The sequence below is a fragment of the Gastrolobium bilobum genome, unplaced genomic scaffold, assembly GCF_033153095.1.
Source record: "Gastrolobium bilobum isolate Gb01-03AN ecotype WA unplaced genomic scaffold, APGP_CSIRO_Gbil_v1 utg909, whole genome shotgun sequence".
Classification (NCBI taxonomy): domain Eukaryota; kingdom Viridiplantae; phylum Streptophyta; class Magnoliopsida; order Fabales; family Fabaceae; genus Gastrolobium; species Gastrolobium bilobum.
In genome coordinates, this window is record NW_026895707.1 from 1,443,604 (window position 1) to 1,470,554 (window position 26,951).

The window sequence follows — 26,951 nt, forward strand, 5'->3', positions numbered from 1 at the left end:
TTGCATATAGGTACTCCCCCACATGTTATCAGACAATAGTCATGACCCAACAATTTTTGGAGTTTTGCATACATAAATGATGAGACGAAACTTGTTCAATATGAGGATCTGAGAGATTTACAAGTAATTGTGCGTTTCAACTACACAACAGATATTCTATTATATAACTGACAGAAGAGAAATTACAAAGAGACCTACATAATGTGGGACTTCTAAACTACTATTTACAATACTCCCCCTCAAGTTGGAGCATATAGATTATATGCACTAAACTTGTTACATATGTAATCTATTCTAGGTCATTTCAAAGACTTAGTGAATACATCAACTAATGGATCATTTGAATTAACAAAATTAGTGACTATATTGCTGGGTATGACTCATACTTCGCATACTTCGTATAGGCCTGGTACTGTTGTGGACCTCTGACTTATTGAAATTTTCTTTTACTTAGTAGTTTGGGCTTAAGCCCATAAATAGATGTTATCAAGGTTTTCTAAATCCTATTTATATTCCCTTGTAATCGAGTTACTTGTGTTAGGATATTCAAGTGTGATGAGTCCCACATTAGTTGGTAATGGGCTAAGTGAAGTGAATATAAGTGGATGGACCCATTAACCCAATGCCTTAAGATTTTGGGTTGAGATATGGTATCGGACCCATTTGGTGTATTTGATCCACTTAGATCATTAGTGGTGGTCCCCTGCCACGGGCTTCTCATAGACTCTCCTGACAGTGGTATCAGAGTCTGATTGGGCTCAAACTAGCAAGGTGATTGGCTAGGAGGCGGGTTGAGTACTTGAGCCCTAGGGGTACTCAGTTGAGGGGGGAGCATACCAATGTTGGGTTTCACATTTGAGGAGGAGATTGTTATGATATTCAAGTGTGAAGAATTCCACATTGGTTGGTAATGGGCTAAGTGAAGTGAATATAAGTGGATGGACCCATTAACCCAATGCCTTAAGGTTTTGGGTTGAGATATGGTGTCGGACCCACTTGGTGTTTTTGATCCACTTAGCTCATTAGTGGTGGTCCCTGCCACAGGCTTCCCCTAGACCCGCTTGACAACTTATAACGAGTGACAATGAGGTGAATATAGTACAGACAAGCTAGGCGTAGCTTACATTGGGTGAACAAGGAAAATTACTATGTCAATTTTCTCTCTCCCTTTCTCTTTTCGTTTTCGATTTGTGTGTTGTACAATTATCGATTTTCAACATATATCTCCTGAGAGGACTCTCTCCTTCACAAAATGATAGTTTATCTCAATGTGCTTGATCCTTTTATGAAACATTGGATTGGAGGCAATACGCAAAGCAGCTTGGTTATCGCAAATAAGAGATGCTGGGTCAATGTTTCCAAACTTAAGTTCCTTTAGTAGTTGTTTTAATCAGATGAGTTCACAGGTGGCTATGGCCATAGAGCAATATTTTGCTTTAACTTTTGATCGGGAAACTACACTCTGCTTCTTACTTTTCCAGGAAACCAAATTACCCCCAATGAATACACAATACCCAAAGGTGGATCTTTTATCAATGGGGAGACCTGCCCAATCAGCATCTGAGTATCCCACAACTTTGGTATGACCTTTGTTTTCATAAAGGAGACCTTTACCTGGAGCAGTCTTGATGTACTTGAGAATATGAATCACTGCATTCCAATGATCTCCACAAGGAGAATTCAAGAATTGACATACTACATTGACTGCAAACTAAATGTCTGGTTGAGTAATTGTGAGATAGTGCAACTTCCCAACTAATCTTCTATACCTTTTTGGATCTGAAAAATAGCTCCCCTTGATTTGGCAGAAGCTTGACTTTTGGATCCATAGGAGTATCGACGAGCTTAGCATTTAATAGAGTTGTCTCCTCAAGAATATCCAAAGCATATTTCCTCTGCGATATCACAATACCACCCTTGGATTGAGACACTTCAATTACCAAGAAATATTTAAGTCTTTTGAGATCCTTCATCCGAAAATGATGACAAGGATGTTATTTTACCTGAGTAATTCTTCGATGGTCATTACCTGTAATGACAATGTCATCAACATATACCACCAAATAAATGGATCTGGGGTCTGAGTGGCGTTAAAAAACTGAGCAATCAGCCTCACTCCAAGTCATACTGAACTACTGAACAATAGTGCTAAACCTCCCAAACCAATCTCGTGGAGACTACTTGAGACCATTCAAAGATTTACGGAGTCGACAAACTAGATCGGACTCCCTGAGCAACAAACCTAGAAGGTTGCTTCATATAAATTTCTTCCACGAGATCACCACGGAGGAAAGTATTTTTGATATCCAATTAATGGAGGGGCCAGTGAAAGATAATAGCTATAGTAAGAAAGAGGCAAACAAATGCCATTTTCGTCACAGGGGAAAAAGTATTGCTATAATCCTCACCAATCACCTATGTGTATCCCTTGGCAACCAGACGTGCTTTGAGATGATCCACCTGTCCATTAAGATCAACCTTGATAGTATATATCCATATGCATCCAACAACAGATTTTTCAAAAGGAAGATGAACCAAATCCCAAGTACTGCTACTGTAGAGTGCACACATCTCATCAATCATAGCCTGTCGCCATCCAAAATGGGATGACGCCTCACCTATAGTCTTAAGAATAGACACGAAGACAAAGAAGAGAGACAAGCAAAATGTGTTGGAGAAAGGCGATGATAACTCATTTATCAAATACCTGAGTGGAGGACGAGATTCACAAGTACCTTTCCAGAGAGCAATGGGTAGAATAATGTCGGAGGGCGGGACCGAAGCCGCGGGAGTTGATGATGGAGAACAGAGTCCACAAGAACCTCATTAATAATAGAGCCAATGTCTTGGGGCATGAGTGGACGTCGCCGATGGTGATAAACCTGGAAAGTGAAATCTAGTTTTAAGACATATGGCGAAGTGATCGTAGGCGATGGTGGAGGGGGATCTGGTGTAGGGACATATTGAATTGGAATAGAGGGTAAAGATGAATGAGTATCAACAGAGTCACCAGGAATGGAGGTGGAGCCAAAAAATGGCACAGACTCAAAGAAGGTAACATCCCCCGAGACGAGAGCCACAGAGACTGGGAGAGTAACACCGATAACCTTTTTGTGTCCTAGTGTAACCGAGGAACACACATTTGTGGGACTTAGCAGAAAACTTGTCACGATTGGGGCCGAGTTCATGGACAAAAAGAGTAGAACAAAAAATACGAAGGGGTAAGGAAAGTAAAGGTTGATGGGAAAACAAGATAGAGTACGGTACATGGTTATCAAGGACAGAGGAGGGCATGCGATTAATGAGATAGCATGTGATGAAGACAACATCACCTGAAAATTGGTAGGTACATTCCCATGAGTTAAGAGTGTCTGAGCTATTTCAATAAGATGACGATTTTTCCTTTCAACATGCCTATTTTGTTGGTGGGGGGGGGGGGGGGTGCGCACATGAGGTTTAGTGAAGAATGTCGTGAGAGGCCAAAAATGATTTAAATGGTTGAGATCGATACTCACGAGCATTATCTCAATGGAAAGTGCGGATAGGAACCCCAAATTGAGTAAGAATTTCATGATAAAACTGCTGAAATACGAAAAATAACTCCTAGTGGATTTTCAGTAAAAATAACCAGGTGTTCATAGAATAATCATCAATAAAGGTGAAAAAATATCTATACCCCAAAGTTGACTGAGTACGACTAGGCCCCGAACATATGAGTGAACCAAACTAAAAGGAGATGAGGCACGACGACTGACTTTATCAGGAAAAGAACTGCAAGTATGTTTCCTGAATTGACATGATTCACACTGCAAAGTGGTCAATTTGGACAGATGTGGCACCATCTTTTGAAGCTTTGTAAGACTAGAATGACCCAACTGAGCGTGAACAGTGAGTGGAGAATCTAATAAAAAATGAGCATGAGAGGAGCTGGAGAAAATGTAAAGGCCATTGGACTCAAATCCGCCGCTAATTGTCCTCCCTGAACTCCGGTCTTGTAAAACAACAGAATTTTTGGTAAAAGAGATGAGACAATCAAGAGAATGTATTAAATGAATAATAGAACTGAGATTAAAGGGTGAACCAGGGACATAAAGCATATCATCAATAGTATGAGAGGGAAAAAGATATACTGTTCCAATCCCACGAGACTGAATTTGGGAACCATTAGCCATAGTAACAACAGGCAAATAACCAGGGGTAGAAAGAGAGGAAAACAAAAACTTATTACCTTAAATATGATCAGAGGCACCAGAATCAAGAACCCAATGACCAAAGAATCAATTTTGAGTGAAACAACAAAGGTATTAACCTTATGCACAACAGTAGCCGTGGAACCGGGGATAGTAAGCCGAGAAACAAATTGAGGAAACGAGCTAGAATCATCCATGTTTCCAAAAATAGAATAAAACACCAGTACAATAAGCAAAAAACCAAAGTAACAAGGAACCTCAGTGTCACAAAGCAACAAGATCAATTGGCGGTGCTAAGCGTGTACAGATCTGACCGGCAATGGTGGTGGCATGTGCAACAAAGGGCTGATGCTACGATAGTGGCTAACGACCGGAATTGAACCAGTAACGATGATGGCACAAACACAAATGTGAAACGACGATAATGGTGGCACCCACAAAACAGATGCTGGAACAGAGGCGACGGTGGCACCGACGAACAGGACTTGAGCAGGAACGAGAGCAGGGACGTATCACAACCCTTACTGGGGCAAGACTTGTGGTGAATCAAATCGTGACCAGGGACGCAAACCGCGAAGAGCGCGAGATCACACACTCACCATCCAAATGATGTCGGTTGAGCGAACTGAAGGTAAGACTGGATAGAGGACGGCTGGGCGACCTTGTCATCCTTGGTCGACAGCGAACGGCCCCCGGAAAATGCCGCATGCGCCGAAGGAAGGTGGCGTGTGGCAACCACGCGCAGAGAAAGAGGTAGCGCGTAAGAGCACATGGAGCCTCCTATGACGATGGGGCTTCCAGCGTTGGGTAGATCGGCTCCTTCTGAGTCCGTTGACATAATTTTTGGTTAAAACAGTTGGCGAGAAATTTTTTCCAGTGACGGACGACGATGACAGTAATGCCAGAAATTGACGACCGTGACAGTTTCCAGGGAAGAATTTTACTCGGGGAACAATGGGTCCACCAGAAAGACGCGGATTAGAATTTCTCTCCTTAGGCTCTATATACCATGTAAAAAAACTAATTCAGCCCAACAGCTTAAGCTGTTGGGTGAGGCTACATTAGTGACTTTAAATTTCTCTTACATTCTGCTTCATATGAGAGCCCATTGGGCTTGAAGAGTGGTTGATGCATCAGGCCTAACCTACCTGTACTAAGAAATTTCACAAGACTAAATTAATTATTAATTAAATAGGGGGCGGTGAGGATCAAATTCGTGACGCCGAAGATCTGATACCATGTTGAATATCAGGATCCAAGAGATTTGTGAGCAATCCATGTGTTTCAACTATACAACGAAGATTCTATTATATAACTGAAAGAAGAGAAATTACAAAAGAGACCGAGACTTCTACACTACTATTTACAACAAAGCCTATAAATAATAGTGAATCTTTTATTATTGATGAAGTTGTGAAAGACAAGATGAAGACAAGCCATGGAAGGAGAGAACAAAGCCATTGACAAGATAAACACTTGCGAATTATAATTTCTTCATAAGCATCATGAAAGTATTGGAGTCAAATGTATATTCAAAGCAAAGAAGAATGCTTAAGGACAGGTGGAAAATACAAAGCAAGACTTTGCCAAGAATGAAGTTAGTTGAAGTATTTTGAAGACTCGAAGATCAAGCTGTTGGACATATTTTCACAAAACTTTCCATATTTTAAGACTAATAATATGAGCAAATTCTGAGTTTGAACTCAAGACACTCAAGAAGAAATTCAAAATTAAGGAGTGTTAGAAATAACTAGTTTTTTGGATTTTCCAGCATGTGAAAATTTCATGTGAGGGGGAAAAAAGTGAGTGAGATACAAATTCATTCCAAGGTAAGGGGAAAAAATCTTAATTAATCTATAATCAACTTAAAATTAAATTTCTTTCTCCTGGTGTAACATCTATGCTGATAATTTTACTACGCATACCTTACAAAAATTTCTACCATAACTAAGAAAGCTCAGGAGTCTGGAAAGTCATGCATTTAAAACCCTAAAACGATTGCATCAATCATACAACTGAAGTAAAGTGTTGACTTCTGAGTCTGATATATGAATATCTATACAACTTGCCATTTAGACCATGGATTTGATGATAATAACTAACAAATCACTCTCACAATCACCATTATTATTTATCTGACTGAGAGCAACAGGAAACATATCTGATATACATTGATGAGACAATTGGGCTTACCCTTATTTTATTTTGCATAGTGAGGGATTTAATAATCTTCAACTAGACCTGAGGAAAGATGCACCACACCTTGTTCTTGTATCTGGAAGTCCAATGAACAATTCAGTCTCCACATCTGAACTTGGACTACTTTCTGCAAAGGGTTGAGGTTGATTTTCTCTCTGATCCTTTGGTTCTGGCTGTGGAAAGTTACCATGCTGATGAGAATTTCGTTTTAATTTTTCATTCTAACCGAACGATTTGTAAAAACAAGTATCCAACAAATATCTGCAAACTAAGGGAGATAGCTCCAAGTTTGAGACCAAAAGTTGAAGTTCAAGATTTCCATTAGGAAGATTAAAATATGTAGCAAATAAAATGAGCTATAAGGCACAAATAAATTCAAGAAATCAGTAACTTCACCTTCTCAGAAAGCCTGGAATTTTCAGCAACTAGGGCATTTTCCTGATTTGTATTAGAAACACATTAGTCAGAATCTTTTTGACTTTATGCTAGCTAGAAATTTTTTCAATGTTCAGAACTCATGAAGAAGGAAATGAACTTTGATGCATTTTTTTTTCCTGGGCACGTATCACGAACTCAGAATGATATATAAGTAAGTAACGCAATATCACATTCATGCAATTATATAGACAGCTTACCCTTTCTTTTAGTTGCTCAATTTGTTCCATGAAAATCTGAGTCTGGAGAATAGAAAGTTGAGTTTCAAATATCAATAGACATTGAAATTTTAAAAGTAAAAATTCTATAGGCTTGTTGATCACGCTAACCTTTCTTGCTCGAACATTGCTTACACTCCTCTCCAACTGTTGTTCTATCTGTTGCAGTTCTTCAATGGAGCAAGACCCCAAATCTTCTCCCATGAGTTTCCTGGGGGAATGAAATTACAAATGCAACATATTCTTTCACCGTGATGCGTGAGTGAAGTTAAATAATGAATGTGAAGAATTTGTCAACATGAATAGAAATTCAAGAAGATCTTTAACCGTTTTGAAGCTTCAAGGAGGTCAATGTTCTTCATCATGCTTGCTGCTTCTTCCTTCAAATGCTGTAATATATTAGGCAATTTCACTCAAACTTCAGAATTCTAACTTGAACAAGTGTCTATGATAAGCAAATTTAAAAAGGTAGAAATTTAACGGAACTCCAATTAACCAATTCCAACTCAAATCAATGGCAAATAATCATTTCAACCCAAAAGCTTAAGCTGTTGGGTGATATTACATTAATGATTCAAGGTGCATTAAGCTCAGCCTATCTGTACTAAAAAAAACTCTACAATATTCAATTATTTTTATTAATAGAATGGGAGCAGTGAGAATCGAATTCATGACTACTTAGTCATGTTCACTCTGATACCATATAAAGAATTCTTTCAAATCAAAAGCTTAAACTGTTGTATGGGGTTATATTAATGGTTTTATATTTCTAATAACAATATGTATATATTTACACGGATAAATGAAGATGGAATTGTTAAAGTCTGCTACTACTTGCACTGACCTAAAAAAACATTAATCGCTTTTGAAAAAAAAAAAAACACATTAATCTAGAAATGCAAGGCATGAATTTAGGTTATAGACTTTATGAAATTAACTAAGTCGTGTGAATTGTGACCTTCTAACTTTGTAACTTATGATATCCAATTCCTCTATAAATGAAGGTAGGTGTATTGTAATATAAGTAAATTCCTCCTCCCCCCCCCACCACCCAAAAAAAAAAAAAATTCTCTGCCTATTCTTACAAAAATGCACTGTTTCAAGAGTGAGAGCATTTAAGGTATTATGATTTCTACAGATAAGTATTTCTGCAAATCCTTTTAACTAATTAATGTGCTAATTGGTTATCATGACATATGCTACATAGTTCTTCTTCACCTGTACATCTTGCACTTAGTCCTCGTAAACATGTTTGGCAAAAAAAACCATCAAATGATGCAAATAATACCACAATTGAGAAAGAAACACCCTTAAAATGAGCTCACTAAGCTTCAACTACATACACAAGGAAAATTGAGAAATCAGCAAATTACCATGATTCTTTTGCATCTTTATTTTTGGATATATCACCAGTTCAATTACCCGACTAATTCGGTTTGAGTAATATCAGTTCTATAATAGGGAGCAACTTTCCCAATATTGTTTTCTCTATTCTGAGGGCTTGAATTCGAAATCATTGGGTATGGAAAACAAAATCATTGTCACTTGAACCAATGATAGTTGATTTTTCATCTTTATTTTTGCTAAAACATTAAATATTGCACTTAATTAGGTAAAAGGAACACCTATTTTTTACCTTCTTATGTCATCAACACGTAGCTGCCTAACAACCCCACCCCAGGATATATATATATATATATGGACAAGATCCTTTAACACCGGTGTCAAATTTTGAAATTTGACACCAAATCTTATCCGTCGATTTTCGTCAATCAACGGTTATCGTTTATTGGGAATCAAACTTATTAATAAATATTAATTCCCAATAAAAGATAACCGTTGATTGTCGGAAATCAACGAATAGGATTTGGTGTCAAATTTCAAAGTTTGACACCAGTGTCAAAGGATCATATCTCATATATATATATACAAAATATAGGATCCTTTGACACCTCATCTAAGAGCCGTTAGATCAAAAAAGATCAACGACTCTGATTTGTAAGCATGTGCCACCATTAATCTTTTTTGATCTAACGGCTCTCAGATGAGGTGTCAAACTTTAAATTTAACACCGGTGTCAAAGGATCCTACTCCTATATATATATATATATATATATATATATATATATATATATATAAAGGATCCGTTTACAAATTTTTGATAGAGTCTATGAACAAAAAGTTTGTATATATATATATAGGCTTTAATATTTCTAAAGTGAATGTAGATAAGTTATCTACATTCGCTCCCAAAACGACGTCGTTTTGGGTTGAAAAATTATAATGAAAAAGACTATTATAACCCTGAAATAATTATAATTACAAAAATACCTTGATTTCCGCCTCAAAATGACGTCATTTTGGGCTCACTATAGATAAGTTATCTACATTGACGGTAAAAAAAGCGAACCCATATATATATATATATATATATATATATATATATATATATATATATATATAAAGAGGAATGGGCTATATAGTATAGACTGAGTTACCCATTGTTGAATAATTGGCAAGCTAAATAATATTATTTGTAAAGCAATGCCAAAGTTAGTAAAAAAAATCAATTAACGAAAAGAAGAACAAGTATTTAGTTTGTTCATGAAAGGAACACTAAAAAGGCTCATGCATTTTTGTCTTACATGAAAACAAGCAACCAGAAAATATATATATATATATATATATATATATATAGGATTTTAAAAGAGTTATGTTGTAGGAAAAGTGATTGTGTAATGTTATAGAGATTCATTTTGCGTGTCATAATTTTTTTTTTTGCTTTAAAAAGTGTGGACCCCACAAAATGTGTGTAGAAAAGTTTTTCTGGTCATGTTAAAGGACAAACTAAAACCCCATATATATATATACACGAGCAAAAATAAAAAGCATATGTTTTTTCATCAGCATGAGTACAATCATATAACAATATATCTAAATACTAGATAATTGTTGGAAATTTAGAGAAAATAAAAGAATAATAGATGAAGAAATCTCTTTGTATTTGAATTTTGGATAAAGAAAAAATACAACACACGCACGGTCACTCTGTTTCTTTTCCTTAGTGCTTCAGCACTTTCTCTCTTTCTATCTTCCTTCTCTTTTCTTTCTTTCTAATACATATTGTTGATTACATTGAAGTATATATATATATATATATATATACTTACTTAACCGATTTAAATGCCGCCTTGCCTTAAGTTACAATTGCCGACTTTGTCTTTTTCAACAAAAACATAATTTTTTAATATTAAAACTACAGCTACAATTATAAGCACCGACTTCATGTTTGGCTCAAAGCTTCGGTCACTGTTTTTGGCGGTGCAAAGATCAACTTGATATTATCAAAGGACAGACACATATGGTGCAGTCTTCTAGCGGTGGAAAGTTACAAAGTTAAATTTGATTTCTAACACTCCCCCTCAAATTTGACTTTGCATACCAATCATATGTTTGAGTTTGTTGAACACATCGGTTTTCAATGGCTTCGTAAAAATATCTGCCAATTGTTCTTCAGTTCTGCAGTAGACTAATTCCACAACTTTGTTTTTAACTTGCTCCCGAATAAAATGATATTTCGTGTCAATATGCTTGCTTCGGCTGTGGGAAACTGGATTCTTGCAAGTGATATAGCAGACTTGTTATCTACGTATATAGTAATTGGACCTTCTTGCTCATAATGAAATTCATTCAAAATATTCTCTAACCAAATCGCTTGACACGTGCACGCTGATGCGGCTATGTATTCAGCTTCGCATAATGATAGAGCAACTGTCTGTTGTTTCTTTGATGACCATGAAAATATTGCTGAGCCAATATGAAAAGCATATCCTGAAGTGCTTTTTCGATCATCTACATCTCCACTATAATCACTATCTGCATAGCCAATTAACCTTTAATCTTGGGAATGTGTATAGAATAATCCATGACTGATGGTTCCTTTGATATATCTTAAAATTCTCTTTGTTGCACTGAAATGATCCTGCTTTGGATTCTCCATATATCTGCTAATTAGACCAACTGCAAACATGATATCTGGTCGAGTGAAAGTCAAATACCTCAAGCTTCCGACCAGGCTTTTGAATAGTGTTGGGTTTACTGGTTCTCTATCTGAGTCAGCTTTCAACTTTGTTCCTGTTTCTATTGGTGTTGAAATAGGCTTGCAATCTTTCATTCTGAACCTACTCAGTATTTCTTCTGCATACTTCTTTTGTAGCATATAAATTCCCTTTTCTGTTTGTTTTACTTCAACTCCAAGAAAATAGGACATTTCTCCAATATCTGTCATTTCAAATTCTTTAGTCATAGCTTTCTTAAATTCAACAAACATACTTGGATTATTCCCTGTGAAGATTATATCATCCACATAAAGACACACGATCATCATATCCCCATCTTCATTTTTCTTCGTGTACAAAGCATGTTCATACAGACTCTTCACAAATCCATTCTTATGAAAGTATTCATTTATCCTTGTGTTCCATGCTCTTGGAGCTTGCTTCAATCCATATAGCGCCTTTTTCAGCCGATAAACTTTATCTTCTTCTCCTTTTTTAACATAACCTGGTGGTTGCTCGATATAGACTTCTTCTTCTAGGTAACCATTGAGGAAGGCTGATTTCACATCCATCTGGTATATCTTCCATTGCTTTTGTGCTGCAACTGCTGTAAGAAGTCTGATGGTATCAATCCTTGCAACTGGTGCAAACACCTCATCATAATCTATTCCATATTTCTGATTGTAGCCTTTAGCTACCAATCTTGCCTTGTATTTCTCCACTTTTCCCTCTTGATTAGTCTTTGTCTTGTACACCCACTTTACTCCGATGGGCTTATGTTTCTTAGGCGTAGTTGTAAGCTCCCACGTGTCATTTCTTTTGATTGCAGCAATTTCATCATTCATGGCTTTCTTCCACTTTTCAATTCCCTCAGATACTAATTATTGGAAATTTAATGGTATATTCTGATACCACTTGTTGGAGATGGAATAATAAACAGAACAAGTAGAATAGTATCAAACTTTTATATAGAAACAAAACACAATACAAAACACAAGTGTAATAACACTGTGACTAATTTTTCTCTCAACATAACTCTTTCTCAAACTCTCTCTTCTTCTCTCTAACAGTATTTCAATACTATTTTCTCACACACTAATAGAACTCTCTCTTTCTATTTTTTTTCTCAAGTGCTGCGGCACTTTCTTTCCTTCACTCTTTCTTTTTAAGTGTTGCTGCCTTTCTACACACATATATATATAGTTTGAGCACCGACTTGTCTTCTCTAAAACTATAATATAATATTCAAATGGCCAACTATCCAATTCATCTTGAATTTGTCTTCCTCTGACAGCCGCAAGTTTAACCACTTTATTCCAACATATGATACATTATTTTATTTAACCAACTCAGCAGCTTTTGGTTTCTACAATCTTCTCCTTTCTTCTTAGCCTTGAGTTCCAATTGCCGACTCTATATTCTTTATCCATTTGGTTGACAACTCAATAGAGACTTTCACATGATTCTAATTTGGTGGTGAGTGTTCTTCATTCTTCTAGTATGGCGGTAGAACAAAATTACAAAGTTAAATTTGATTTCTAACACTCCCCCTCAAATTTAACTTTGCATGCCAATCATATTTTGTGTAACACATTTATCTGGTGGCTTCAGGAATGGTGGAAGATAAACAATCTTTGTTGGTGTTTGTGACGTCTCCGATACATGCATAATCTTTACTAAATTTGACCAAATAATCCTTGGTTTTTCACTTTGCTCATTCTCCACAATATCTTCTTTCTTTTGCTTTTCTGGCACATCCATGAGAGTTTGTTTTTCTTTTACTAGAATTATTTCTCTTTTGTTTGTCTTCTTTGTTGGTACTCCCCTTGACTTGTTGCTACTGCTCCTTGGCTTCACTTTATTTTCAAAATCACTAGATGCTTTCTCTTCCTCAACAGTGTCTAAATAACAAACAAAGTACTCTGTTCTCATATCCTCTTCTTCCTCACGTTCCTCATCATCATCATTGACGTTGTCAGGATCACCACTATGCTCGCTGCCGCCTGCTCTTCCTCTTTTTCCTTCATTTTCTTTCTTCAAAGCAGATTTATTCATCCACTCATCAGCTTCTGTATCTTCTTCCATATCATCAATATTATCAGCTTCAGCTTCAGCTTCTTCTTGATGTTGTTGTTGTTGTTCTTCTTCAGTCTCTGATTTTTCTGACTCCAATTCATTCTGGATATCGAGTTTTGATTCTGGATTGCTTGATTCTGTCTCATCATCAATAAGATAAACTTCAACTAGATATTTTGCTTTGAACGCTTTCTCAAAGTCCTTCCAGCTTGCATCATAACCGAACCATAGCCATCTTAGATACCACTGTTGATACCAACGAAACGCGCTGCTTCTGAGCCTTTTTATAGCTTCCATCACCTTTTCATCTTCATCGATATTCTCTGCCTGAAAATATTCTTTCAAACAGATTAACCATCTTGCAGCTTCATCTTCATTTCCATAAAATTTTGGAATCTCCATCACGGCTTCCAGAACCTGGCTTTGAAACTCTTCTTTTTTACGGTGCTTCAGCACTTCTTTTTACCACAGCTCCCAAATCTAGGGCTCTGATTCGCCTCTTTGATCGAACGAGGCTCTGATACCAATTGTTGGGAAAATTTCAATTCCCTCAGATACTAATTATTGGAAATTTAATGGTATGCTCTGATACCACTTGTTGGAAATTTAGAGAAAATAAAAGAATAATAGATGAAGAAATCTCTTTGTATTTGAATTTTGGATAAAGGAAAAATACAACACACGCACGGTCACTCTGTTTCTTTTCCTTAGTGCTTCAGCACTTTCTCTCTTTCTATCTTCCTTCTCTTTTCTTTCTTTCTAATACATATTGTTGATTAGATTGAAGTATATACATATATATACTTACTTAACCGATTTAAATGCCGCCTTGCCTTAAGTTACAATTGCCGACTTTGTCTCTTTCAACAAAACATAATTTTTTAATATTAAAACTACAGCTACAATTATGAGCATCGACTTCATGTTTGGCTCAAAGCTTCGGTCACTGTTTTTGGCGGTGCAAAGATCAACTTGATATTATCAAATGACAGCCACATATGGTGCAGTCTTCTAGCGGTGGAAAGTTACAAAGTTAAATTTGATTTCTAACAATAATGAATAGGAATGCTTATTGATTATGGAAGAAAAACAAGAGGTATAACCTGCATATTTTGTTCATCTGATCTGAACGCTGTTGGAGTATTATCCCTTGTCCTGCGGTATCGTTCAATTGTCTGCTGCATACTGCATATATGACTTAAGTCTGGTTAGCTGATCCATGGTCAAAATATTAAGTAAATAAGCACTTGCTTAAAAAATGAGAAAATGGACAATGACATGATCAATGTCATCCCATGTTTATGTTTGACAACAAACTGAGAAAATGAAAATGGGAAGGGAAAAATTAAATTTTATTTTAGTTCAAATGTAATATAAATAGGAGAAAATAGAAAGGAAGAGAAATGTGAATTTGCTTAGAATCATGCATGTGTGCGTACGTTATTTTGGGATATCGACGTAATTTTATTTTTATTATTTCCTTAATTCAGCTATGTTTAATGCTAAATGATATGTAATAAGCTATAATTATTTTTATATTCTTTCCTTATTTTTAAAATTTTAAGTTTTGAATTGATCTGTAATTGGTCTATAAAAGAGTGCTTAAGACACTTACTATAGAGGTTGAATATTTTGTCAATTGATAATTATAATTGAAAACAGAGTTTCTTTTTTATTAGATCCCAATTTTATGCTTAGTCACTTTTTTATACGCTTTTGGCATCATTTGGTATCAGAATATTAAATTGTCTTCAACCAAAGACTGAACATAATCATGGAGGTCGTGAATGGAAGAGACGTGATGGTAGGGGACGTGAATTCATTCCTAAAGAAGATGGACAACCGCCTAAGATAGACCCGCAAGAGATAGAAAATGAAGAGCTCAGAAGATGAATCCAAGATTTGAAGCGACAACTTGTGTAGGTACAGAGCAAGAAAATTTAAGTTTTGGAGCAATGACTTGTGCAAACAAAGTTGATAAATCAATCCAAAGAAGGAATGAAATAAGAGGATTCATCTGACAATGAAGAAGGGACGTCAATCCTCTGGAGATTCTAAAACAGGAACGGGATCGGGAAGTACGACCCAATACTTCACTTTGTGATAATATCCTATATTTTTTTACTCCGATGGAGAACGAAGTTGGGGCGATTATCTAATCTATAATGATTTCTGATAAGTGTCTAAATCACTATATTTTTAATATCAAATATAGTTCAAATAATAATTAATATGATTAAAAATATAGTGTTAGTTAATAAAATCTAAAGATATTAAAATACCAACAACTTAATAAGATTCTAATCTCTTTTCAGTTTGTTTCAGGTCTAAAATAACAAATTGCAATCAATAAGGATAAATGCAGTTACAAAGGATAAGGATCAAGAAAAATAAAGAATTAATCAAAATTAATCCTCAGCGAGCCTAGTCCAAATTAAAAAGCCCATTTTTATTTCTATAAAAATGCACATTAGGGCTCATTCCAAAAATTCTTGGATTCAGAAGACGGAGGACAGCAGACCTGATGATGGCCGCGGCTTAGGAAAGGGAAAAGCTCTGTTCCGGACCTGAGGAGCGGAGAAACGGTCAAAGCTTCACCGTGGAGACCGGGTTTTATATTTCGTTTTATGAATTTTAGTTTTGTTCATCTCTTTCTTTAGTAATCTTGAATATGTTAGGCTAGTTCTATTTTAGTAGTTAGGGCGAGATGGAACCAATGGGTTCTAGAATGCTGTTTGCTTTGATTATGATTTATATTCTTGATTTAAGTAATGCAATCAATTTGCAATTTATTCCTAGTCTTATTTACGATCTGGTCAGTCTTGAATGAACATTAGAGTCGTGCATGACAATAGGGATGTTAGTGTATCGATTCCGATTGGTTGATTGCTGGAATTTGTATGATCTAGGGATAGACTTATGAATTCTATAACCGTAGATTCTTGTGTTAATGCTTATTTTATGAAAAAGTACTAAGAGATTAGGCTTGGATTAGAATAAAGGATTAGATTACCAAGGGATTGAGATTTAATCAATCATAGAAAGAGCTGATAATAATTTGATCTTGAATGTAATCGTAAGTATAGGCAAACTCATTAAGAAACCATTGGGGAAGTTAAATCCTAGCTACGCCTTTTTATTAAAACTTAAACTCAATTTCTAGATTTATTAATTCTGAATTTATCTTCTAAAATATTAAAAACTAAAAATAAGTTTACAAATTCTGTTTTTAATTTAATTACAATAATCTCAAAAAATCCTTTTACGATCGATCCAACTTTAGTTGAATAGATAAATTATTGCTTGGTCATCAGTCCTCGTGGGATCGACAACTTTTCTTATCACTTTATTACTTGTACGACCGGTACACTATCCGAGTTCGTCAACAATTTCAATGAACAACAAGATGTGACAACGATCCAATTACTGATGATTCCGATGAAGAGCTAGACTATGACAGTGATCAAGTCTTCAAAGACTTTGATGAAAAACTAAAGGATACTTTGATTGAAAGCTAAAGGATGGAGAATGCGCTCATGTCGTGTTCTATAGGATGCAAATAATCGAAGGGTTGAAGCCCAACAAAATATTCTTGATTTCATATGTTCTCAAAGCTTGTGACCATGTTAGTGATTGAATCTCCAAGTGTATTAAAATTGAGGATGCATGCATGGTATTTAATGGGATAGCTGTGAAAGACTTGATAACTCTAGATAATGTTATTTTTGGGCACAATCAACATGGCCTTGAAAACAAGGCATTAAATTCTTCATTTAGTTAGGTATAACATAATTTTAAGAACATTAATGTGGATTCAAGTGTGGTAACTTGGAACACTTTTGATATATCGGTTTTCATATAGCGATGAACAAACAGCTCTGGTTGTCTCTGACATATTCAAGTTGAGGATTGCAGGTAATTGTGTTGAGCCTGATGTGGTATCACGAACTTTTGTTAAATTTGTTATTGTGCATAATTTCTATAATGGAGAAGCATTAGATATCTTTAAGAAAATATTGCATCATGGATTCTGTCCACCTTCAGCTACCATCAACAAAGATGAAGCAAATTTAATGGTGAATATTTTTCTATCGGGGGAGGATGATGCATATAGAATTGACTTAGAATCGTGCATGTGTGTGACTATATTTTGGAATTTAGGCATATTTTTATTTTTATTTGTTTTTTATTATTTCCTTAATTCAGCTATGTTTTTAATGTGGATTGATTAATAACTAGCTATAATTATTTTTATATTATTTCCTTATTTTTAGGATTTTGAATTTTGAATTGATTGTAATTGGTGCTTAAGACCCTTATCGTCGGAGTTGATTATTTCATTTTAGTAATTATAATTGAGAACAAAGAGTTTCTCTTTTATCAAATTTCCTTTTTGTTAGCTACTTTTCTATGGGTTTTTCGCATCAAAATGAAATGAGAAGCAATCCTAATTAGGCTATTTAACCATTTTACCCCTCATTAATTAATTAATAACCATTTTGTCCCTGATTTGAAACTATCTACCAATCTGCCCATTTTTAATCGACTACCTTGCATTTTTAATCGACTAAATGGTTGTTGGGAGATTTAATCGACTAAATCTCCTTACTTAATCGATTAAAAAATCATACTGACTTGTTTTCCTTTGTTGTCTGTTGGGAGATTTAGTCGACTAAATAGGGAGATTTAGTCCACTAAATCTCCCAACAGCCATTTTTTCTTGTTTTGGCCATTTAGTCGATTAAAAATGCAAGGTAGTCGATTAAAGAGGGGCAGATTGATAAATAGTTTCGAATCAGGGGCAAAATGGTTATTAATTAATTAATAAGGGACAAAAGGGTGAAAAAACCATCCTAATTAACTTATAAACTAATTGAATAATTAGCATATAAATGATACTATCTACAATACACTAATTAGCAAATAATGTCATGTTAGGGAATCATAACCATACAAAGGTGGATTAATGATAATAAAAGAAGAGAGAAAAAAATATAGTGATAGGTAATTACAAAATCATTACCATTAATTCTTCTTTATATTGTTATAATTCTCCAATATGACATGGTCATGTTAATTAAAACATGAGAGGATCTATTTCCTTATGGAATACATAAATACGTTAGAAGTTAAATTTAAAATTTTCTAGCTAAATCAGTTATTTAATTAGTATCTCGTCCAAGAATTGTCAAGCATGTCTTGATTGGCTATGATTCAAATTCAAAGGTGACTTAGTTGTAAAACCCAAGCAATAGAAAGTGTGAGGTCAGTCCACATTTTGACTTTGATAATCAAGCAACTCAAAATCAGGAGGCAAAAGAAGAAAGACTTTCTTATTTTTATTTTTTTAATATTTTAGAGAAAATTCATCCCCAATTAGTTTGGGATAAAGGTATTGTTGATGTTGATTTTGGAGAAGATCTACAAATAAAACCATGTCACATACTCATACCCGAGATGCAATTTTGCCTCCTCCACCTACTCTTTTTATTTATAAAGAAAGTCAAGTGAAGTGTCACAAAAATTGAGGGAGTATTGATAAGAATATTCATATCTAATGAATAGAAATCTAATCAGCTTGCAAGAACAATGAATAGGAAGTTTATTGAAAAAATAATTATGAAATGGGTGTTATGGAAAATATTGTGATTTATTTGGTAGGCACTTATCTTTTAACCAAAGTGCTTTATTTGGTGGATTCGAATGAGAAGCAGTCATATGATTTGTTTAGGAGGAACCAAATTGGGCTAAACTAAGCACGCAAACTATATGCTAGTGTCAAGACATTATTTAGTTCAGATTGAAGGGTACCAGCAATTCGTTCAGGTGTGAGCATAATTAGAGTATCTTTGAGAAGAATAAGTTTCAAAAAATATAAAATATCAATTGTATTTCATTTTTAAAATTGCCTATTACTTGCCATGTATTAATTTTTTTTTCATTTGTTGGTGCCCCTTTAAATGATTTGGATATTCCCAATTTTGATCATGAAGTCATGAGATTATAAAGAATCAATTCAACTCAAGAGCTTATGTAGTTGGGTAAGACTATTAGCATGTCTGGATACTCTCTTTTTCACCCTAGAGCTACTTATAAGCTAAAGCTAAAAAAAAAAAATTAAAAAAAAACTAAAAGTTATTTGGTAATTACATAAAAAATTTAGCTTAAAAACACATATTTCAATATAACTCTCTCTATTTCTATAGATCTTCATTTATAAAAAACACACATGTTAGAAAGATTTAATTAAAATAATTAATTTAGCCTCATGTTAGAGAGATATAAAATAATTAATTTAACCTCACCCAATGCCTTAAGGTTTTGGGTTGAAGTGACGCTTATCATGGTATCAGAGCTTCAGTGAACACGAGGTGTGTTAGAAAGATTTAATTAAAATAATTAATTTAGCCTCGTGTAACACACCCCAAAACCTTAAGGGAGTGTGGCTAAATTAATTATTTTATATCTCTCTAACACACACCCTCGCGTAAGAGCCCTTTGGGCTTGAAGCGTGGATATGGCACAAGCTCATTTTTTTGGTCTGCCTTGTGCTTTTCTTAATTCCACCTAAAGGTGGGGGCCGTGAGGATCGAACTCGTGACTTCGTGGTCACTGAAACTTTTATATCATGATAAGCGTCACTTCGACCCAAAATCTTAAGGTATTGGGTAAGGCTAAATTAATTATTTTATATCTCTCTAACAACACAATTCAAGAAAAGTTGATAAGAACTTAAAAAAAACTCCTCCTATGAGCTTTTGGCTTTTAGCTTTTTTCTTCATTATAAAAAAAAACTTTTCATCATAAGAGCTTTACTCAAAACCTGTTTGGCCTAGCTTCTGTTTATAAATAGTTTTTAACTTAAAAAAACAAAAACAAACAGGCACTATATTAATGGTTTTATATTTTTGTAAAACATTCTTCACATGAGAGCCCATTAGACTTAAGTTAAGAGTGGATGATGCATCATGTCCATCCTACCTGTGCTAAAAAACTCTACAATATTTAATTATTTTTTTTGTAGTGCTAAGCTTTTTTTACTACCAGAGTACTTCACAATTCAATGTATTCTTGGTTTCCACAATCCAGTCATCCCTCATAGGGTTTTTGTTTTTTTTAGTCACACCAAATTTTAGTAATATTTTTTATAAATTCCTGCTAATTTTATTCTAATCCTTATCAATATTGATAGATTGATATTAATCATCGATGTTTCATTGTGGTCCTTTATATCAAACATACTAAAAGATACATTCAAGATTAAATTGCAACTGCAAACACAATTATGTCGCAGTTGCAATCAGTACAGGCCAATATGGAATGATGGAGTTTGCAATTACTGTCTGATTTAGCAACTAAAATGTTGGCTTTATCAGCGTTAGCAACATAAGTGATTGACTAAATGCAAAATAGGAGTTATATTCGACACATCTAATTAAGACAAAGAATTATTATTTAAATTAGTCAAGCCAAAGCTTGATATTGTTGCGGATTCCACAAGCTCTAAGGGGCGTTTGGTTCAGGAAATTTTTTTGAAATAGTAGGAAAATGAGATAGATAGATAAAGTGAGATAGGTAAAAAAATGTAAAAAAAAAAAAAGTTGTTTGGTGGGAAAAACTTTACTGGAAAAATTAGGTAACTTTATGAAATCAACAGTGCATTAAAAGCCAGATAACTGGTTTTCCGAAAAATCCCACCTTCAAATTGGGTTTCTAAACAGTGCAGATATCTATGTTTCTCATAAATCCAGACAAATTGGATAGATGGGTTTTTGGTGAAAAACGTTGAAACAAACATGGTGTTTCTAAAAGCCATACTATCCGCTGAAAAACTCCCAACCAAACACCACCTAAAAGATTAGGGTCAAAATTGCTCGGATTCAAAATATGAATCATGAGATAATGGGCCTTGTCCATTAGAAAAGTTGTGTTGCTATCCAAACTCCATTAGAAAAGGGTTAGGCACTAAAGGCATACATTTCTAAAACCCTAACCTCTCGTTGCACACCCACTTCCTTTAGTGGCGGAGGCAAAAAAAAACAAAAAAAATTTAGGCCGTGTCATAAATTAATTCCTAAAAAAAATCAGTCGGTGTCAAGGCTATCTCTAGCTATGGAGGGCCATGGAGTAAGCTGTTATTTTCATAGTTACGTAAATAGGAAGCCAACCATTTTTAAAAACCAGCAAGTGCCTTGTTTCAATATGGCTCCGCCACTGACTCTCTTAGCTTCAAATCTCTTGCATACTGCATAACTTCATAAGTGATCTTTCAAGCCGCCTTTTGCATATTTCATAAGTGTTGAGATATTTAGTCCCACATTGATTGGATGAGTAACTAATATGGCAGGCCTTGGGCACTCCCACCCCTTGAGCTAGCTTTTGGGGTGGTGTATCCCAAGGTTCTTTACATGGTATCAAAGCATCACCGTCCCCCGCTTTAAAAAGTGGAATTAAAATAAAATAAAAAGCACAAAAAGGTAAACCAAAAATGGGCCTGTGCAATTCCACGCTTCTAGCCTAAAGGGCTCTTGCGTGAGAAGACGTGTTGAGATATATAGTCCCACATTGATTGGATGAGCAACTAATATGGCCTTTATAAGGCCTTGGGCACTCCCACCCCTTGAGCTAGCTTTTGGGGTGGTGTATCCCAAGGTTCTTTACAATAAGTGATATTTCAAGCCTCTTGCATACTGCTTCAATGATCTGTTATTTTAGCAGTCATTTCCTCAATAAAGATCGTTTGTCGCCAAATCTCACATTGGATACAATCATCCTTGACCCTAACCAGATTGTCCTAGGACATTATGCCTCTCAAACTTGTCCATTTCGACGCTTCTAAGCAAGTTCTCGACAAATGAATCAGGGACAATGTACCCCAGAATAGGGATCACACCTCATCTCTAGATATCACCCTAGAATATAAGACATCAAATTGAAGGGAATCTGATGTGGGGCTTAAGACTAAGCACCTTGCAATTTGGAACGCAGGTTACCTCTTAAATCAACTTACTGAACAAACTTGGGAGGATCACACAATAAAAGCTCACTTGCATCGAACTTGAAACTTTTTTTTGGTAAATACCAAAATCTATATTAGTAGTCCTAATTTATGAAGTACCGATACTCAAAAATTTTTCCGACGTATCGGATACGTGTATCGGAAACGTATTGAATTCCTGTATCAAAAACGTTCAAGAACGTATTGGGAACGTATTGAAAACGCCGTGCCGTAATCGGTTCTTCATAGGTCCTAATAGGCCCGATCAACGGACAAGATTGAGAGTGTAACTTACACTGGTGTAAAATGATCCTTACCCTATATGGAGCAGGATATTCTTACACCGCTGTAAGAGTTAGAAGTCTTACACTCAATCTTGACCATTGATCCACTTATATCCAATGGCTCACATTACTAAAAAATTTGAGCCCTTAGATATAAATGAGATCAACAGACAAGATTGAGAGTGTAACTTACACTGGTGTAAAATGATCCTTACCCTATATATATATAGATTATGTGTTTCCAAGTACCTTCTATATCCGTTTGTGCCAGTATATAGTGCAAATCACTTAGGGGCTGTTTGGTTGAAGGATTCTCAACAGAATGATAGATAAATGACAAATGGGAAAGGAAGAAACCAGCGTTTGGTGTGTTGGATTTCCTCACTTAGCTAGCTAACTCTGATTCAAGGCATTCCTATTTCCCTATCTATTTGTACTGATTTTGCCGACCACAGAAACCCTTTTGCAAGGTGGTATTGTGGAGTGGCTCCATATTTGCTCACTGACTGTACCAAAAAAAAGACCAGCGTACCCCTCCACGAACAGGTTTTCCCATCATCACTTTTCTGATCATTTTCCCCTCCAGACTCTTTTCCTTGACCAGAACCATCTTTTGCAGAGTTATCTGACGCTGGTTTTTCTTGATTAACACCAACAGCAGCTAAAGCAATGAACTTTATATTCATATTGCAGCTAAAACGAATAAAAAAATGATTTTTTTTTGTGGGGTAAATAATAATGAAAGAAAAGAAAACTTAACCAGGTGAGGGTGATGCAGTGGTTGGGATGAAAGGTGAAGATGATGGGAGAATGGTGGTGAAAGCGTGATGGGTCTGCCATAGCGAAGAAGGTGAGAGCAGAAAACGCGAGAAGCATAGCGAAACTGGTTGGTCTTGTTGCATACGATGGAAAAATTTATGCAGTCAGGGTTAATTTTGTAATACCCACTGCATTTTCCCATCTATATGTTACTTACAGCCAAACATAAACTTTACAAAAGTTACTTGATTTTTCCTGTAAATTTTTTTCCAACCAAACAACTTTTTCTTACATTTTCCTACCAATCTCACTTCCCACCCATTTCCCTATACATAACATTTTCCTATCATTTATAATATTTCTCCTCAACCAAACGCCCCCTTAGAGATAAAATAGAACAAAGTCAAGCATGAAATGCATATATGAAATCACTATAATCAAGTTTCAAATAGCATTTGAAAGGATAAGTCTGAGAGTCGCAATATATATATATATATATATATATATATATATATATATATATATATATATGCATTCTTTGTTGAGTGTCTTTTGGCATTTTCATTACTACGTTACTGAACTTTTTGAAAACGCTAGCCCGATTAAGGACGGTTGAACTACATAGATCTTTTTCTAGCATATAACAAATCAAACCCTAGCCAAGGATCAAAGTTCGAATCCCCACTACTCACTATTCCAGCTGGAAAATCTAGCTTCGTCTATCTATGCTAAATTTTATTTTTCAAAAAAACCTATATCACTTAAAAGTTATTATATGCTCATAACACTCAATTAATCGTAATCTATTCCCACAATAAAGACAATATGGACAACAAAAGCATCTATATATAATTACTTATATAATAAATTTGGTTTTCAAAGTTTTTATAATATAGTGTTGTACAGCAACAACACTCTCCCACATCACTCTCAGTTGCCATTGACCAGAACTTGATTTACTAAATATTATTCACCTCAAGTTGACAAGAAAAGTTTGTAATTTCGACTGTAATGTCGAAGTAGAAGTTTCGATTATAATAATGTAAATGAAAGTACAATTATTAGTCTTGGAATGAGGTTAGTGTGTGACCTCTTGTTATACTAAAAGCTGTGGTGATCACACTGCACATTATTTCATGGAACATCACAAGCTCCTATCTAATAGAGTTTACTCACTTTGTTCGATGATAAAAGAAGTACATTCCGAACCTACAACTTCTTAAACCAAAATATAATATTCATTGATCAGAAAATATTATAGATGGAATCAAATCATCATTATGTGGTGCAGGTCACACTTGCTCTCTTTGTCTCTCTCTCGATCTTTCCCCATCTCATGAACCTTTTATATATGTCAGTGTTTGGTACATATGATGAAACACTAACCTACATGTGATAGTTCTTTCTTTGCTCATTACTGAGGGAACCAGTTACCTTACATCATTTTACCCTTTCTTAATGTTTGGTTTGGGAGGTGTGGTACCACTTAATTAGGTTAAAACTATTTACTAACTAAGATAAACTCATTTTTGATACGAGCCTAATAGAAGAAGCCAGAAAAAGTTACAAGCTCTTGGCCTACCCAAAAATGTAAGAATTTGTTAGGCTTTAAACAAGGATAGGATTAGGTAAAAACACTACAATCAATTATGCCATTTAATGTCATGAAATATCCACAAATACTTCCCTAAATCACTTGTACTGAAAGAGAAGATACAAATTCATTATTTCCTTTTCCTAGAGTATTGAATTGCTTAGCTCATTGTGCACCAAGGGCAAACCCAGTGCACAAAGCTCCCCAACGGGCAAGAATAGGGGTAAGGGTAAGGGTCGATTTTACACAGCTTACCCTCACTTTTTTTAAAAAGTCTTGAAAAAATAAACAATAATAACAAGAGGTAGGTTATACTCACAACATTGTTTCCTATACAATCACTTTATTTTGGTTAGATCAAAATTAAAATAAAGGGGACGAATCGGAGCAGTGGTAAAGCTGTTATTTCATGACTGAAAGGTCGTGGATTCGAATCCAAGAAACATGCAAGGGTAAGATTGCGTATAAAGATTACCTCCACCAACACTCGCTAATCGGGTTTAATTTGATTTTGATCGAACAATAAGAAAAATAATTATATGCGATGGTAAGAAAAAATAAGTAATAAGTATAACCTCCATATAATAATAATAATAATAAGTAAGAAGAAATAAAACTAGATCCTATCCATCAATGTATTTTGGTGTTTATGATGAGAATCTTGAATTCTTGACTATACATATAGGATGTAAAAGTATCTAAATGTATATATCTAAGTGTGCCTGAAATTTACTATCTCAAAAAATAAAGGAATCCTTGAATGTAGAGGTTATAGCTAAGATTATGAGATGTAGATGCAATCATACAATTAGTGAATAAGAAAATATGAACACATCTGAGAATGGTGAGATGTACAGGATAAGTACCTGGAGCTTGCAAATTCATAAAGCTTCCCTCTTGTAGAGAAGACGATAAGAGCAATCTCAGCATCACACAGAACTGATAGCTCAAAGGCCTTCTTCAGCAACCCATTACGCCTCTTTGAGAAGGTCACTTGCCGGCTTGTGGCGTTCTCTATACGCTTCATTTGAGTTTTTCCTCTCACCATCTTTTATTCTCTGTGGTGAATCATCATCAATACCCCACAAAAAATGTATGAAATTAGAAAAAATGCTTAGGTAGAAAATTGAAGCAAAGTTCAATACATGGTCAAAAGGGTCCTCACCAAATAGGATGAACCCAAAAATTAAGCCTTCTTATGATAGAATGAAGACACATAAACTTATCTAAGAAACCATTGAAACCAAAAATACAAACAAAAAATAAAAAAGTTACGGGTGTGATATATGAAGGATGAAGGTTACAAAGAAATGGGAAGTTAATGAAAAAACAGAAGGAAAAAAAAAAAAAAACCAGAGCACTTACATACAGATTTCGATGAAAAGAAAGAGGCTGTCAAAGTATCAGTAAATCCAAGGTCCTTCACAAGAAAGGAACTAAACACCCAGAAAGATATATCTCGGAGATGGTTTTTTTAGTTATAATTGATTGATATATCCCATTAGAGGAAGTAGATATGCACCAAATTGGAAAAATCTAAGAAAATCTCTGAGTTTTTGCATAAAAAAGGAAAGGAAAATAACTAAATAAGGAAGAAAATGAGAGTTCAAAGACGAAAAAAGAAAAGTCAGCACTCAATAAATAGAACGCTGGACAAAAATGGAATGGTGCATAACTAAAGGAAATGGAAAGTGGATACTTCTTAAAATTTCACATGACTTGATAGGCGTGAAAATTTTGTATGTATTTCTTTTTGAGATGGAATATTTTTACTACTAAAATTTTTAATTACTAACTTACTACCTATTTAATCACCATTGGATCAAAGAGAGAGAATGTTAAAAAGTTTTTGAAAAAAGAGAAAATGTTGATCTAATGGTGATTAGATAAGTAGTGAGTTGGTAGTAAAAATTTTTGGTAATAAGAATATCCCTCCTGTTTCTTTTTTTGACATCTATTAAATATATAAGATTTAATTATTATTAACGAATAAAGAGATAGACATGACTTAATAGGTGCAGCTCAGTTGGTAATTTGGCGCTGAGTTAGTGGGGTTGGACATGTGTTCGATTCCTGCTGAATGCATTCTTGGGGAGGGGGCTGAACCTTTAACCATCACTGCTCCCCCGCACTCCGGATT

At 35.0% G+C, this 26,951-nt stretch overlaps 1 protein-coding gene across 5 annotated transcripts; it reads right to left on the reverse strand.

Moving 5' to 3' along the window:
- Positions 1–6,170: 6,170 nt before the first annotated feature.
- On the reverse strand, positions 6,171–26,408 carry LOC133292418 (MADS-box protein SOC1-like). Of its 5 annotated transcripts, none has more exons than XM_061490836.1 (9): positions 26,181–26,408; positions 25,977–26,037; positions 25,678–25,869; positions 14,280–14,361; positions 7,370–7,431; positions 7,154–7,253; positions 7,025–7,066; positions 6,786–6,827; positions 6,171–6,580 (listed from the first exon to the last, which is right to left on the reverse strand). In XM_061490836.1, exons 3-9 carry the CDS (start codon positions 25,857–25,859, stop codon positions 6,422–6,424), a joined length of 669 nt encoding a protein of 222 aa, XP_061346820.1. In that variant the 5' UTR covers positions 25,860–25,869; positions 25,977–26,037; positions 26,181–26,408; the 3' UTR covers positions 6,171–6,421. The 5 variants fall into 5 exon arrangements, with proteins under 5 accessions (XP_061346820.1, XP_061346809.1, XP_061346815.1 ...); XM_061490825.1 differs by having other exon boundaries at positions 25,977–26,003; positions 26,177–26,408; XM_061490831.1 differs by having other exon boundaries at positions 26,177–26,408.
- Positions 26,409–26,951: the final 543 nt, after the last annotated feature.